The sequence below is a fragment of the Peromyscus eremicus genome, chromosome 9, assembly GCF_949786415.1.
Source record: "Peromyscus eremicus chromosome 9, PerEre_H2_v1, whole genome shotgun sequence".
Lineage (NCBI taxonomy): Eukaryota > Metazoa > Chordata > Mammalia > Rodentia > Cricetidae > Peromyscus > Peromyscus eremicus.
Genome location: NC_081425.1, coordinates 22,335,679 through 22,349,171, shown reverse-complemented (window position 1 = coordinate 22,349,171; position 13,493 = coordinate 22,335,679). Strand labels below are relative to the sequence as shown.

The 13,493-nt window shown below is 42.6% G+C and overlaps 1 protein-coding gene across 1 annotated transcript in view; it reads right to left on the bottom strand.

Moving 5' to 3' along the window:
* Tbc1d4 (TBC1 domain family member 4) overlaps positions 1-13,493 on the bottom strand; it is a 62,426-nt gene that overhangs the window by 37,696 nt on the left and 11,237 nt on the right. The window contains exons 4-7 of the mRNA XM_059273263.1: positions 12,809-12,941; positions 9,656-9,747; positions 9,318-9,428; positions 7,508-7,627 (exon numbers count right to left, since the gene is read on the bottom strand). Of these exons, the coding sequence (XP_059129246.1) occupies positions 7,508-7,627; positions 9,318-9,428; positions 9,656-9,747; positions 12,809-12,941 (456 nt within the window). The remainder of the gene's footprint in view (positions 1-7,507; positions 7,628-9,317; positions 9,429-9,655; positions 9,748-12,808; positions 12,942-13,493) is intronic.

The following is a 13,493-nucleotide window of genomic DNA, read 5'->3' as shown; positions in this document are numbered from 1 at the left end:
AGGAAAAAGAAACAAGTATTGTTGCTCCACCACCACCAACACACACACACACACACACACACACACACACACACACACACACACACACACCAGTTAAATCGGTGTTTTCTGCTGTGTTTATTTCGCCTTTGTTAGGACTATTTGCAGCTAAGCTACATAGTTACCATGATTACAACTGATTGTATTTTGTGTCTTGTCTTTTCTTCTTTCAAAGTGTTCATGACCTTTTATTCAGAAATCACAAAATTTACCAACACATCATAGTATGGTCAAACATCACATGATCCACCAATCACAGTCTGCAGCTTTGAGCTCAGCATCAAGATGTTTGTCTCCCTGCCCTGATCTGGGCTCCAGGTCTTCACCATCAACCTAAAATTTTCCTTTGACCCCTGTGGCATTAGAATCACATCTTCCTCCTTTTCAGTTCGCTTCCTCATTTTGGTGGCACACATTCACCAGGTACTTTCTGAGAAAGGGGAGACTGGAATGTAATTCACTTTAATTTACATTTGTGCAAATGTCACTACTCTACGCTTATGTTTCATGAATAGTTCTGTTGGATATTTGGAAACTTTCCTTCCCCATTCTTTGGCCTTGCTCATTGTCCTTTGTTCAACAGTCCAGAGGCTTTGTGACTCTAAAGCGTCTGTCTGTAGTGCTGTCTGCTTTTCGAGTAGCATTCAGAAACTTCTTCCAGTGCCTTGGAGTGAATTTCACTCGGTTGCCCTAACACGTGTGTTCTAAGCCCATGAGATCTAGAAAGTCATGCTCATTAGCTCTGACATATTTTCTTTAATTATTTCTTTGAAAACCTGTGTTTTCCTTGTGGGAGCTCTGACCCTTGACATTTGGATTTCTGAACATATCCTTTAAATTTTTACATTGTTCAATTTTTCCATTGACTTGTCATTTCGTTCTGTTTTCCAGAAGATTATTTTTCTGGCCTTCCATTGAATTTTTGCTTTATGGTTACTACTGAACGTTTTAAGAGCTCTTCCTTACTCTTGGTCAATTGTTTTATACTTGTGGTAGCCTAGCTTGTTTTATAATGTAAATTCTTCTCTTTTTTCTTTTAAGGAGGAAAGATAAAACTTTAATATGCTTTTGAGAAAGGTTGTATCTCAGAGCAACCTGGAGGGCCCAGGTGATGAGGCACACCCCTTGGCAGCAGCATCTGTGTGTGTGTGTGTGTGTGTGTGTGTGTGTGTGTGTGTGTGTGTGTGTGGTGTATGTGTGAGAGAGAGATTTTATTTATTTACTTCTTTTTTCTTTATTCTTCTCAAAGCATACATCCTAACTGCAGCCTTCCCACACTCCCCACCCCCCTCTCCCCAGATCCACTGCTCCTCCAATTTCCTTCAGAAAAGAGCAGGACTCCCAGTGATATTAATGGCATACCCCCCTGAACACACACAACCTCATCGGTAAATTATTCTTACCCATGTTCAGTGTATTAATTATAGTTTTAAATCCCCATAGGCTCCTTATAGACTAACAACTATATCAATAATAAAAGTCACAGCCTTGGACTATGAGTCACAGCTTGGCAATTCTGTGAAGTAGGGTTGATCACTGAGTATAAAGACTATAATTCTGATAGATTATTGTGGCCAAGTTAACTTCACAGCTAGTAAAGGACAGGCAGCAATGTGAACACAGGAAGCACAATTAAAAGTGAGCCCTCTTAGATGCACAGGAAGGAGTAGGGAAGGACTTGCAGATTTGCAGTCTTTTTTGGTTTGAGATGAATGGAGAGATGTTCTCTTGCTGGGTCTCTGGCCAAAGACAAAGGTCAGCTGGTTGCTTCTAGGCCTCTCTGAGCTAGCAGCCCCCTCTCACCCCACCAAAAAAAAAAGGGGGGGGGAATCCTTTTATATTTTTGGTTGTGAGCCTAGATTAATGGCTGAGCCATCTCACTGGCCCCACCCTTTGCTGCTGGAGAGCTGGCCCTGAAGGCATGAGGAGAGGTGGGCCCACTCTTTGCAGCTACCATAGTGAGGGGAGCTGGCCCCACCCCTCACCTGGGCAAAGTGGGAAAGCTGGCCCTGGTGGCATGTGGACTCACCAACTTACCTACCACCCTGGCCCAGATCCAGGGCTTTAAATGGGCCTCACCAACATCTACCCTATCCATGAACTGCTGACACATGAAGGGGACAGTCCTGCAGAACCAAAGCTGCAGAACCTCCATGACACAGGGCAACAACAGGATATCTGAGAGGAATCCAAGTGAGAATCCAGCACTAATAGAATAGCAGAAGCCGGGAGCCCCAGAATAGTCCAATGACTCATTGCAATGAATATTTGCAAGTAAAGCTGTTTGGGCAAAAGGATATACTGTGTGACACACCATGAAATACCATGGCTTCCATGGTGAGATTTTCTTTTTTTCTTTTTGTGGGAAGGTTGCAAGGGCAGAGGGCACATATGGAGGGGGAGGAGATGATTGGGATTGGGGTGCATGATGTGAAATTCACAATGAATCAACAAAAGGGTTTTTTCTTTTCTTCTTTTACTTTTTTATTATTAAGAAATTTTTTTTATTCATTTTACATACCAATCTAAGATCCCCCTCTTCCCTCCTCCCGCCCCCCCCCCAGCCTCCTCTCCCAACCCACTTCTCATTACCCACACAAGAAGGCAAGGCCTCCCATGAGAAGGCACATCCAGTAGAGGCAAGTCCCAGCCCTTCCCCCTGCCTCAAGGCTGCATGAGGTGTTTAAAAGTTTTTAATAAATAATGGTATAATTACAAGAAGAAGAAAAAAAAGGAGTCCGAGAGCCCCTTCTCAGTGATGCCCTCCTGTGGTCGGGCTTTACAGGAGGAAGGTGGAATTATAACTAAAGCAAATTTTCTGAAATGCGCACCACCTCATCAGGGTTCTTTAAGTCCTTCAGTTCTGCATTATGGCAAACAAATGTCTAGTAATAAAATATATTTACAGCTAATAAACTATTGCGTTAGTGTATAGCTGAGACAATCAGTAAAGCTGATTGATGTCTGCTATTTTAGCTGAGGCGTATATGCCAACCTGCCCAGTGTCTCAACAGCTGTCCGTCACACTAGAGAAAGCAGTCATAGAGAGCCAAAACAGTTTCACGAGCAAAACAACTGAAGTCACGTATTTTGTTCATGGTGGTGTTTTATCCTTGACTGTGGGTTTGTTTTCATGTAAAATAAAACAAAGTTACTTTAAAACTAAACTCTACCACAAGCTTTAATTCTCCCACTTCCTCGGAGACACAATGGACACTACTCTAAAGAGAGAAGAATAGGAGAACAATATTCAAAATAAATCACACTTTACACTGCTGAGTATCCTGGAAACTCAAGAGACAGCAGTAAACAACCAGACACCAGGTTTTGTCTGTAACCCTAAACACACAGCTTTCTCAGTTTTACCGCATGACGATTGGGTAACTCTGTGCCAGCCATTTTTCTTAGGCCCACTTTTGAGTGTTAATGAACTGAGCTTCTAAGTAATTCTAACATCTCATAAACAACTACATCTCACTCCGGAAAGCAATTATGACCTACACTCAGGCTGGAGTGAACTTCCTACGACACAACCCAAAACAGGAAAACAGTAAGTTGGGGAACACAAACTTCTTCAGAGCTGTCCCACTTTTATCAGACAGATGGAGCCGCCAGCCTTCGGTTACACTTGAAGCACCCAAGACCTTGTTAGGCCACAACATTTATAGCATTTGGCATCACTCTAGGACACAAAAGCGACAGTATTCACGGAGACCAAAATAGCCCGGCCGTGTCCTTGCTGAGAGCCATAGCAGCGATTCACGGCATGCAGAGGAGCTGCTGCAAAGTCAGCCTGGCAAGGACTGTGCAGAGCACCAAGGTCTAAATGGAGAGGAAGGTCAGCCCTTCAGCTCTCTTGTAAACACCGGGTTTCCAGCCTACGGTGAATACCCACCTCTGATCTACAGTGCGGCCCTTTCACACTGACAACTGAGAACGTAACTCAGAACGTAACTCAGTACTGCAATGCACGTTTGATAAAGGGAGACACTCCAGCTCTGGATTGGGAATGAAGCTGCCCGAGTTCCTAGCCATGCAATGTGTCGGGGCCAAGTCATACTTTCAGGTCCCTGACCACCTATTTGGTCATGCTCATGAAATTGTTACTGAAGACAGTGTTCTGCTCTGGCCGCTGACATTGGCGAACACCAATCCCCTACCTGGGATGGCAGAGCTTCAAGCATCGGGTTTGTCTGGAACGGTAGCTCTCAAACTTAGGTTGTGTCAGCGAGACTTGGGGGGCTTTAAAGTCCACACTACTGGACCTGACTCTAGAATTTCTGATGAAGCAATTCTAAAGTCAGACCAGGCTTCCGTATGACTGACAAGGGCCTAGACCAGTGGTTCTCAACCTATGGGTCGTGACCCCCCTCGAGGTTGCACATTGGCTATTTACATTATAGTGCATAACAGTAACGAAATTACAGTTATGAAGTAGCACTGAAATAATTTTATGGTTGGGGGACACTACAACATGATGGGTTGCAGCATTAGGAAGGGTGAGAACCCCTGGCCTAGACGATTGTAAAGCTGCTCATATGTGCCCATACTTTAAGAATAAATGGCCATCCCAGAGCATGAAAACTCGCAATGGTGAGTTAAGTAGCAAAATTCATGCTGTACATCAGAATCAGGTGTGGAGCTTCTACACCACAGGGGCCTCAGCTCACTGTCTCTCTATTTCAATACAATGAGCTCAGGGTTCAGTTTCTGAAAAGTTGCTAGCATACGATCATGATCAAGGAGACTGGCAAAGAGGTTTGATCCACCTCACTATGTATTCTGTATGTTCTTTTTAAAAAATGAAAGTAAAAGATTGCCCATGTTCCAATGGGTAACCCTACCATTCATGCATTAACTGGACATGGTGGGATATAAACATAGATCCACAGTAATGAAAAAGCCCCACTAACTTCTAAACCCAGCTTTCTATAACCATTATTTTAAACTGAGCTCTTACAATGATTTTTCTCAAGAGACCCTAATTGTGTGCATCTTAAATAAACTTGAAAATGACAAGATAATTTATAAGCAAATTGACTGTGAGTTTATAGTGGGCTGTTTGGTTTCTGCTAAGCTATTAGGCATGTTCACTCTGGAGAATGCTGGTCAGGATCTTGTTATCATGTACTCCCCTACAGGGCAAGAGCATCAAGGTTCGTGTTATTGAAGTCATGCTTCCACAGTGGTACATGACCAGAGAGGAGCATAATAGTGATTTTGAGTGTGTTGCTATTCATCTTCCTTGGTGGCATAACTCAGTAAAACGGTTATAATGGAGGCCTTATAATGGGGAGCTCCTCATGTTAGTGAATTACACCCCCCAAAAAAACCTGCTACCTGGAATGGCCTAGGCTGGATGGATAGACAGATAGACAGACAGACAGACAGACAATATATAGATAAATAGATGATAGATAAACTGATATATATACATACATATGTATGTACATGCATGGCATAGTCATATAATAGTTCAGAGCTAATTGCTAAATGACACATATGACATTCTTTTACAGTAACAACAGCCAGGCTAGGCAGTGCTTTCAGCAGCGTCGTGTATAATAAGTTCACATACTGCTCATCAAATCCCTAGGCAATGGGTATGCCACTGCCCTCGCTCCCCAGGGCACGCTGAAGTAGAATAAAAGGAAAGAACTTTACTCCTTGGGTCTTCTTCTGTTTTCTGTTGTTAATAACACCATGCCATGGGGCAGGTCACTAACAAAGAAAAGTTTACTTTGGACTCACAATTCTAGTTCAAGGTCAAGAGGTCACATCCAGTTTTGACCTTCCTGCTATCAATGTGGTGAGGTGATTCAGAGCATCACATGGTGAGAGAGGAAGCGTAACAAACCTGGCCAAGCTGGCTGTGACAGCAGCCCCGCTTTACAGCTAACCTATTAACCCATCTGTCAACTAGTCATGTGAAGGTTAATCACCTCGTTAAGATGTCCCCTCCTATTCTTTCCTTGTAGAGGTTACATTCCACCATGAGTTTTGGATGAGATAAACCATAGCCCCTCATAATAGCAGGTAGTCGAGGTTCTGACCAGCATGAGCAAAGTGATAGGCTGGAGTCCTTGTCATCTGCCATGACGAACATAGTGCCACTTCTGGGTTGCAACAGCCACAGAGGCCATGCCCGAGTCTAATGAGGGAACATGTCAAACACAAACACAAGCTGAGGGAAAACACATAATACAGCAAGCCAGCTGAATTCAGGAGTGTCACAGTCCAGAAAACAAGGGAAGTCTGATAACAGGTATAGCCAACCTGTAGGCCATGGACAACACACAACCAACGACAGCCATGAATGTGGCCCAACACTATCTGCCATGTAGAAACCAAACTCCGGAAATTAGATGTCACCCAACTAGGCTTATTATCAAGTGTGTACAGGAAAACTGCCCCCCAGGTTCTCTTGATGGACAAAGCCAGGGGCAATATATAACATGTACATTTGTGTGCACATGTACACACACAGACAGAGTTTCATGTTGATAAGTCTAAGTTAAATCCAACAAAAGAGAGTTCCTTCTGGGTTCCTCCTTTTTCCTCTTTGCAGTTCCCTTCGCTCCTGGATGTCATGACCATCCTCTGACTGTGTCCATTCCCCTGTATGTGGCCAAGCACTCTCTTCACCCCACTGAGGCTACTATACTCCCTCTGGAATCAGCACCCTCAGCCTGCTCAGACTCTACCTCCAGACATAAGGCACCTCTCTCTGTGAATGCTCGCCCCTCCCCTCTGTCTCGCATACCCAACCAGACTTCCCTTACAGGCTATGCCCTCCTCCACCACCCAGGCTCCCCAGACTAGGAACCTCCTCTCCTGGCAGCTACCTCCTGTAGGTTGGCTCTTGCACCACACAGGCAACACTCACGTCCTAAACGTGGCACCCCGGCCTCAAGACCTTATGATTCAGAAAGAGAAAACTGAAGAGCAAGGGGAAACATTTTGCTAACATTTAAATGAAATATATAAATTTACTAAATTGGATACAAAATTTTCTATTTCTTCATACTGTTTTTATCATTTTCTATCAGCCTCTAATAATGGATAAAAGAAAGGCAGACATTTTTGAAAACATTATGAGATAGAGAACTATTGAAAATTCTATAGAACTGTACATCAGGATTGATTTCCTCCTATCTATACACACGTCTCTAGGTAGAAATCTCTGTGGCTTGACCAGATATCAGAGACTGGAGAACAAACGTAGTCCTTTAGAAGGAAACTTGTTTATAATACTTTAAGACACAGTGCTGCTATGTCGCCCAGGCTGGCGACCATCTGCAGTCTTGCCTCTGCATCTCAAGTGCAGGGATTACAAGATTATCTTAATGCAGTGTTAATGAAATTAAAGTTATCTTAACAGGTTCCTCATCACCACCACTGGGACATCTTCAGTGAGATGAAGCGGAAAACAGATGTGTTTACCTAAGATAGCCCAGTTCAATCTTACCCTAGAGAAGATATTTTCCAAGGAGGAAGTTAAGGATCTCTTCGCTTTGTTCTTCAGAATGTCAAGCTTGAACCTCCCACCACTTGTCGAATTTTCTGGGATTGTACTATTTGAAATAATCTAGAAAAGGAAAAACAGCAAAGTTATAGTGTAGACACACTCGAGGTTAGATGAGGCTTTAAATGAAGGCTAAGGAGTAAGCCATTAAAAAAATGCAAGCAACCTTCAGGAGCTCAATTAAGAAGTAATGATTTATGTTCCACACTATGAACACAGAGATTATAAGGAAAAGAGTTTACTACTATAAGTAATAAAAAAGACAGAAATAAAACCTTTTCTCCATGCCTTTCCATTTCACTCACATATTTCCACTTCATTTACCAAAAATTAAACTCAGGATGATAATTTTTCAACTGTCTTCCAGCTGGCTACCACCATCCCTTTCCAAGGTGTCTGTTTTGTGTCCCAGTTAGAGGGGAAAATAAGTTCCAAAGAGCAGAGCACTCTGTAAGTCAAGTTGAGGACTAATGACGCTCCTGTCAAACTCCATTTTCAAGGCTGGAGAGTGGCTCAGTCGCTAAGAGCACTAGTTGCTTTTGCAGAGGACCCAGGTTCAGTTTCCAGCACACACATGGTAGCTCACAGTCTTCTACAACTCCAGGTCTAGGGGATCCAGGGCCCTTTCTGACCTCCATGCACACACATGGACAGACAGACAGACATGCAGGCAAAACAACCATACACACAAAATAAATAACTATTTTTAAAGGCCTCCACTTTTATTTGTATGCAGTCATGTACTTTTCAGATTAGCAAAGCTGCACCCAAACGTGAATCAGTGAGGTGTCCACTGTTAGGTACTTTGTATATTTAACCCAATCGCAGTCCTCTGGTGACAGAGAAAGCGAAGCCAGGGGAAACACTGAGTGGGCCCTCAAGCACTAGATAAATACGGAAAATGCTGATGTAAACACTAAGAAGGGAGGCGTCTGTGAAAAAGTTGTGTCTTAGGGGAATTTATCTCCCAGGCATGTTTAAAAACACACAAAGGTCAGGGAAATCGGAGACTGGAAGAGCAGCCATCTCTGAAGGCTGCTGCCTTCAGGACCATGCAGGAGGCTCTGAAGGGCCACGCTTGATCATCCCCGGCAGCTTTGGAAGGGAGGGTGAGATGGCTCAGCTGAAGCAGGATAAGTCAGCATTTGGGGGCAGCCTGGGCTACATCTCAAGTGTCTCAACATCAAAATAATTTACTGATGCAAACAGTGCAGTGAAATACAAAACCAGGATTTATAGGCATCCTTAAGAGCCACACGTGTCAGTAACCTCTTTGATGCTGTTGTAGTGGTGGTCTTTGTTTGTTTTTATCACTATGCAGCTGACAGTAAGTTCAAAGCTATGTGTACAGACATGCCATTCTTCAGTTTACAGCAGAAACAGGCAGTCACAGGGAAGACTGCTGTGCATGTCACCATTCAGATAAAACAAGCATAGGAATATGGTAAAAAAATAGATTAACGTGACTTTTAAAGTAGGTACATTGTACATCATAAACATACATGAATGTCTTTTCTCCTACCCAAAATACCAAGTTTTCTTACATTTTGAAACCATACTGACTTTATCTCAATGTGCCAGTGTCTGCTAAAATTTCCCACACACTTCATAAGTTCTGAAATTCTTAAAGTATGATAGGCTTTCGCCCTAGAAAAGAGGAGAGCACACAGGAAAGAAATGTCTTCGTGTCTTGGTGATATTTTAACCACATGAATACACAGACAGATGTAAGGCGGAGGAAGTCGGATCTCACCGACGGCCCTTCCCCGATGTGCACGTGGGTCTTCTGCTTGGCTTCGCAGAGCTGCCGGAGGTGCAGAATCACGAGTTCATTCTCCTCCTGGTCACTGATGGGCTTCATTTTCTGTTGAACAGAGGAAGCAAGAGCATAGTAGGGCAGAGCGACTTCTCTCCGCTGGCTGTAGCCTCAGTGAGAGTTATATGACAAGAGGATTAATGCAAATCCAGCTTTCCCATTCTGCTAACCCCGGGGATGGATATCTTAGAGGCAATGGAACAGAAATAAGAATTCAATGATAGGGCTCAATGTTCTTCCTTCTATTTATATACGGGAAATGTGAAAAGTATTACCTGGACTCGTTCAAAGATGTCAGCTTGCTCATTATCTGTCAGTGAAGAGAGATGCCTCTGGATTACTAGTTTGGCTCGTGGTGGGTAGAGCCCTAGAAGAAAGAAGAGGGAAGCATGAGGTGGAGGCTGGCTGCAGAGGCCTAAGTGTACATCAGCCATTACCCTTCACCATCCTCCAGCTGGCTCCTAACTTCAGTCTTCTCAAGAAGAGGACCCCGGAACGTGAAACCTGATGGCAAACCACTGCACCTAAACCAACAGATCCCACAGCGGACCTGGACAGAGAACCTCTACGAAGACTCTCTAACACTATCAAGCACAGCCGGCTTCCACTCACTACACTCACGAACTGAGCACTCTGAGAACTCCCATGGGAATGAACATGCCAGCTCAGAACCTGTATTAGAAAGTTCAAAAGAAAGTCAGAGGCTCGCCTAAACCAAAACTGCTAAGCTTCTAACTTCAGATCATAAATATAAATCAACAATAATATTGAAAAACAGAACCACTGAAACAGGGGTAATCCCCCGCAGGGGCTCCCATTCTAAAAGAATAAAACTTCATTTAGGACAATTATTCTACAAAATATTTTACTTCTCTGTATTGTGATATTTATAAATCTTTCAGATTTTTTTTTTTGGTTGTTGTTGTTGAGACAGTCTCATGCTATAGTCCAAATCAGCCTCAAGATCTGCTCACCCAGCACCTTCACTGCCGTGCAGTGCACCTTTCCAGATGTGCAGTGCTGTACAATCGACCTTTCCAGATGTGCTAAATCATCAATTCCAGCCAATATTCTATACTCTTACACATAGTTTATATTAAGTCTTTGGAGAAATTTTTCTGTAAGAATGCTTCTATTTTTAATTGTTTTTTAAATAACTGTTTAAATCACAGTTACAAGGATCAAGTGACCATCCATTCTAAAAAAGCAGGTGTCCACTGCGTGGTGAGGTATCACTTTAAGCAATGCTACTATATTTGGATTGTAAAGAAGACGTCTAGCTATACACATACACACACACATACACACACACACACACACACACACACACACACATACACACACACATATAAAATAAACTTTTAGGTAGACTAGCAATTTTTAAAAATAGTTCGGTATTGAGCAAAATGGATCAGAGGGTAAAGGTGCTTGCTGCCAAGTTTGAACCCCAGAAACCACATGGCAGAAAGTAAGAAGCCACTCCTCCAAGTTGTCATCTGACCTCCACATGTATGCTATGGCACACTTGGACCCACATATAACAAATACATAAATAAAAAAAAAAACTAAAAATATGGTATTATTCTCAGGCTATTTTTCTCTCTCTGCCTGCAAATCAGAATATCAGGATGTAGCTCTCAGCCACTCCTCCAGCACCTGCCTGCATGTAGCCATGCTCCCTGCCATGATGATAATGGACCAAGCCTCGGAAACTGTAAGCCAGCCCCCAATTAAGTGCTTTCTCTTATAAGAGTTGTTGTGGTCATGGTGTCTCTTCAGAGCAGTAGAACACTGCTCAGACAGTGATGTTTCCAGCCCCAGCAATGATTTCCTTCTTGTTGAGAGGGTCTTAAGTGTAAACCAAGAGCTGTTGATTACCACCAAGATATATGAGCCCCCTGAGAAGTGTTTTGAAAATGGATTCCAAAACTTCCTCAGTAGTTTTAGCTTTTTCTTATTTGCAGAATTTTGGCAAGTTTGGGTTACCAATCTGCCTACCATTACTCTTCCAAGTAAGCAGTTACTGTTAAATAAACCCTTGGAATTAGTAGGTCCAAGTTGTTAGCAATTAATTTTAATGTTTCTGGTTTTGGTTTGGTTTTTGCTTTTTTATATCTGAATACAGTTTTTTCCTCTTTTAGGAATAAAAATGCTTTTCTCTTTTAATAGTTTTATTATTTGGTTTGTTACCTGGGGACATTCTTTGATCCAGCTGGAAAATCCTGTGAATAGGTAAGTGGAAAGAATCTCTCTCCCTCTGTACAGTTAACTAATCTAACAGTATCACCTCCCTCATAGATTTATAATGCTCCCTTCACCAGCCATACATGCACACACACACACACACACACACACACACACACACACACACACACACATACACACACAGTATATACACACACAGGCACACACAGGCACACACAGGCATACACAAACTGCACAGACACACACACACACACACACAGGCACACACAGGCATACACAAACTGCACAGACACACACACACACACACACACACACACAGGCACACACACATACATGTTACATTTTGTAAATGTTTCATGTTTTAAAGTAATGACTATTCTGTAAAATCATCCCTATAAACTTTAAAACATGAATATTACCTTAAAATAGTTTTAGATCATGTAGTTGTGTGAATATTCAATAAATCTACAGTTTAGGACACACTTCTTTGGAGCCTATGGGATAGAAATTACAACTAGAATTCACAGTGAATCGACTGGCCTTACTGTGGAGTTTGCCCTGTTTCCATCCATTACAACACTTATCATCCTGAGCTGCACTTCTCTGCACACATGCCTGTCTTTTCCTCCAAACAGAAAAGGTTCTGGAGGCACAGTATGTGGCACACATTTCTGCATCCCCAGCACATCCTGCCTGGTCCACAGTGGACACTCGACAAGTGTTACTACATTGCATCTCAGCACAGATTTAAAAAAAAAATAAAAAAATAAAAATAAAACTTGCTTCATGATACCACCTCCATTATCTCAGTTTCCAAAGACTCTGAAAGCCAAGCTAGTTTGACTATAGTTCTCAACTTTCAGAATAAAGGAATACATCACCAAGTGAGAGAGGGGAGAAAAGGAAGAATTGAACAGTCAGAGGTGAGTTTGCCTCTCTCTGATCATTCAGCAAATGTTTGCTCCGTTCCCACTGTGCACATACATAACTGTGGGAAATACAAGCCCTTCACTTGAATTTGCCTTCAGAAGAAAAGGGAGAGAGATAGAAAGTCAAGCATGCAGAAGCCACTGCTAGCACAGTTGGGTTTGACTGAGCAAGAGAAACGCCTTTGGGGTTCTTGTTCACAGTGAAACAAAGAACTATTCAGCGACAGTGGGGACCTCAGCATGTCAAAATGCCAAAGCAAACCCTACTCATGCCAAGGCCACATTCTATGGTACCTTCGATCCTCTCACAGAGCTTATGCAAAGAGTGCATGGGGCAGGCCTCGCACAGCTTGATCTGTGTCTTGGCACTCTGCAGAGCAGCAGCCGTGCTGAAAGCTTGCTTCAGGGTCAGCATGACCTCATCCACCTACAAGAAGAAACAAAACTCGGGTCTATAAAAGTTGGCTTTCACAGAAACATTTTTAAAAAACACAGCAATGTGAGCCTTTATAGATGGCTGACTAAATAATAAATAATAGAATTCTGATGACTAGCAGAGCTGGCAGAGAGCAAACCACAAGTATTGAAGTCAGATCTTTCATCCATATAATTAAAAGCTGGATGAAAAGACCACTGCAGTCTGTGGCATATAATACCGATCTGTTACTCGAATGCTATTTTCAAGTCCCACTGGCGGCTATACTATCACAGACAGCTTAATTAGTAGATCAAGTCTTTGCTTAATTAAATGGCTTATCAGATAAAAACATGCCTTTTGGAAGTTTCCTTGGATATATACTGGGAACAACAAATTAGAGTCACTTTTTAATTGTGTTAATAGGCATCCTTTTCCTCTAGGTTGCTGTTAGTGTAAAAGCAAACAAAGCTTGTGTGTGAGTACAGTGGGGAGATCTATGAATACCGCTGGCCTTATTTGTACACTGTCTGACTTATTACCATTTTCATTATCATTTGTGAG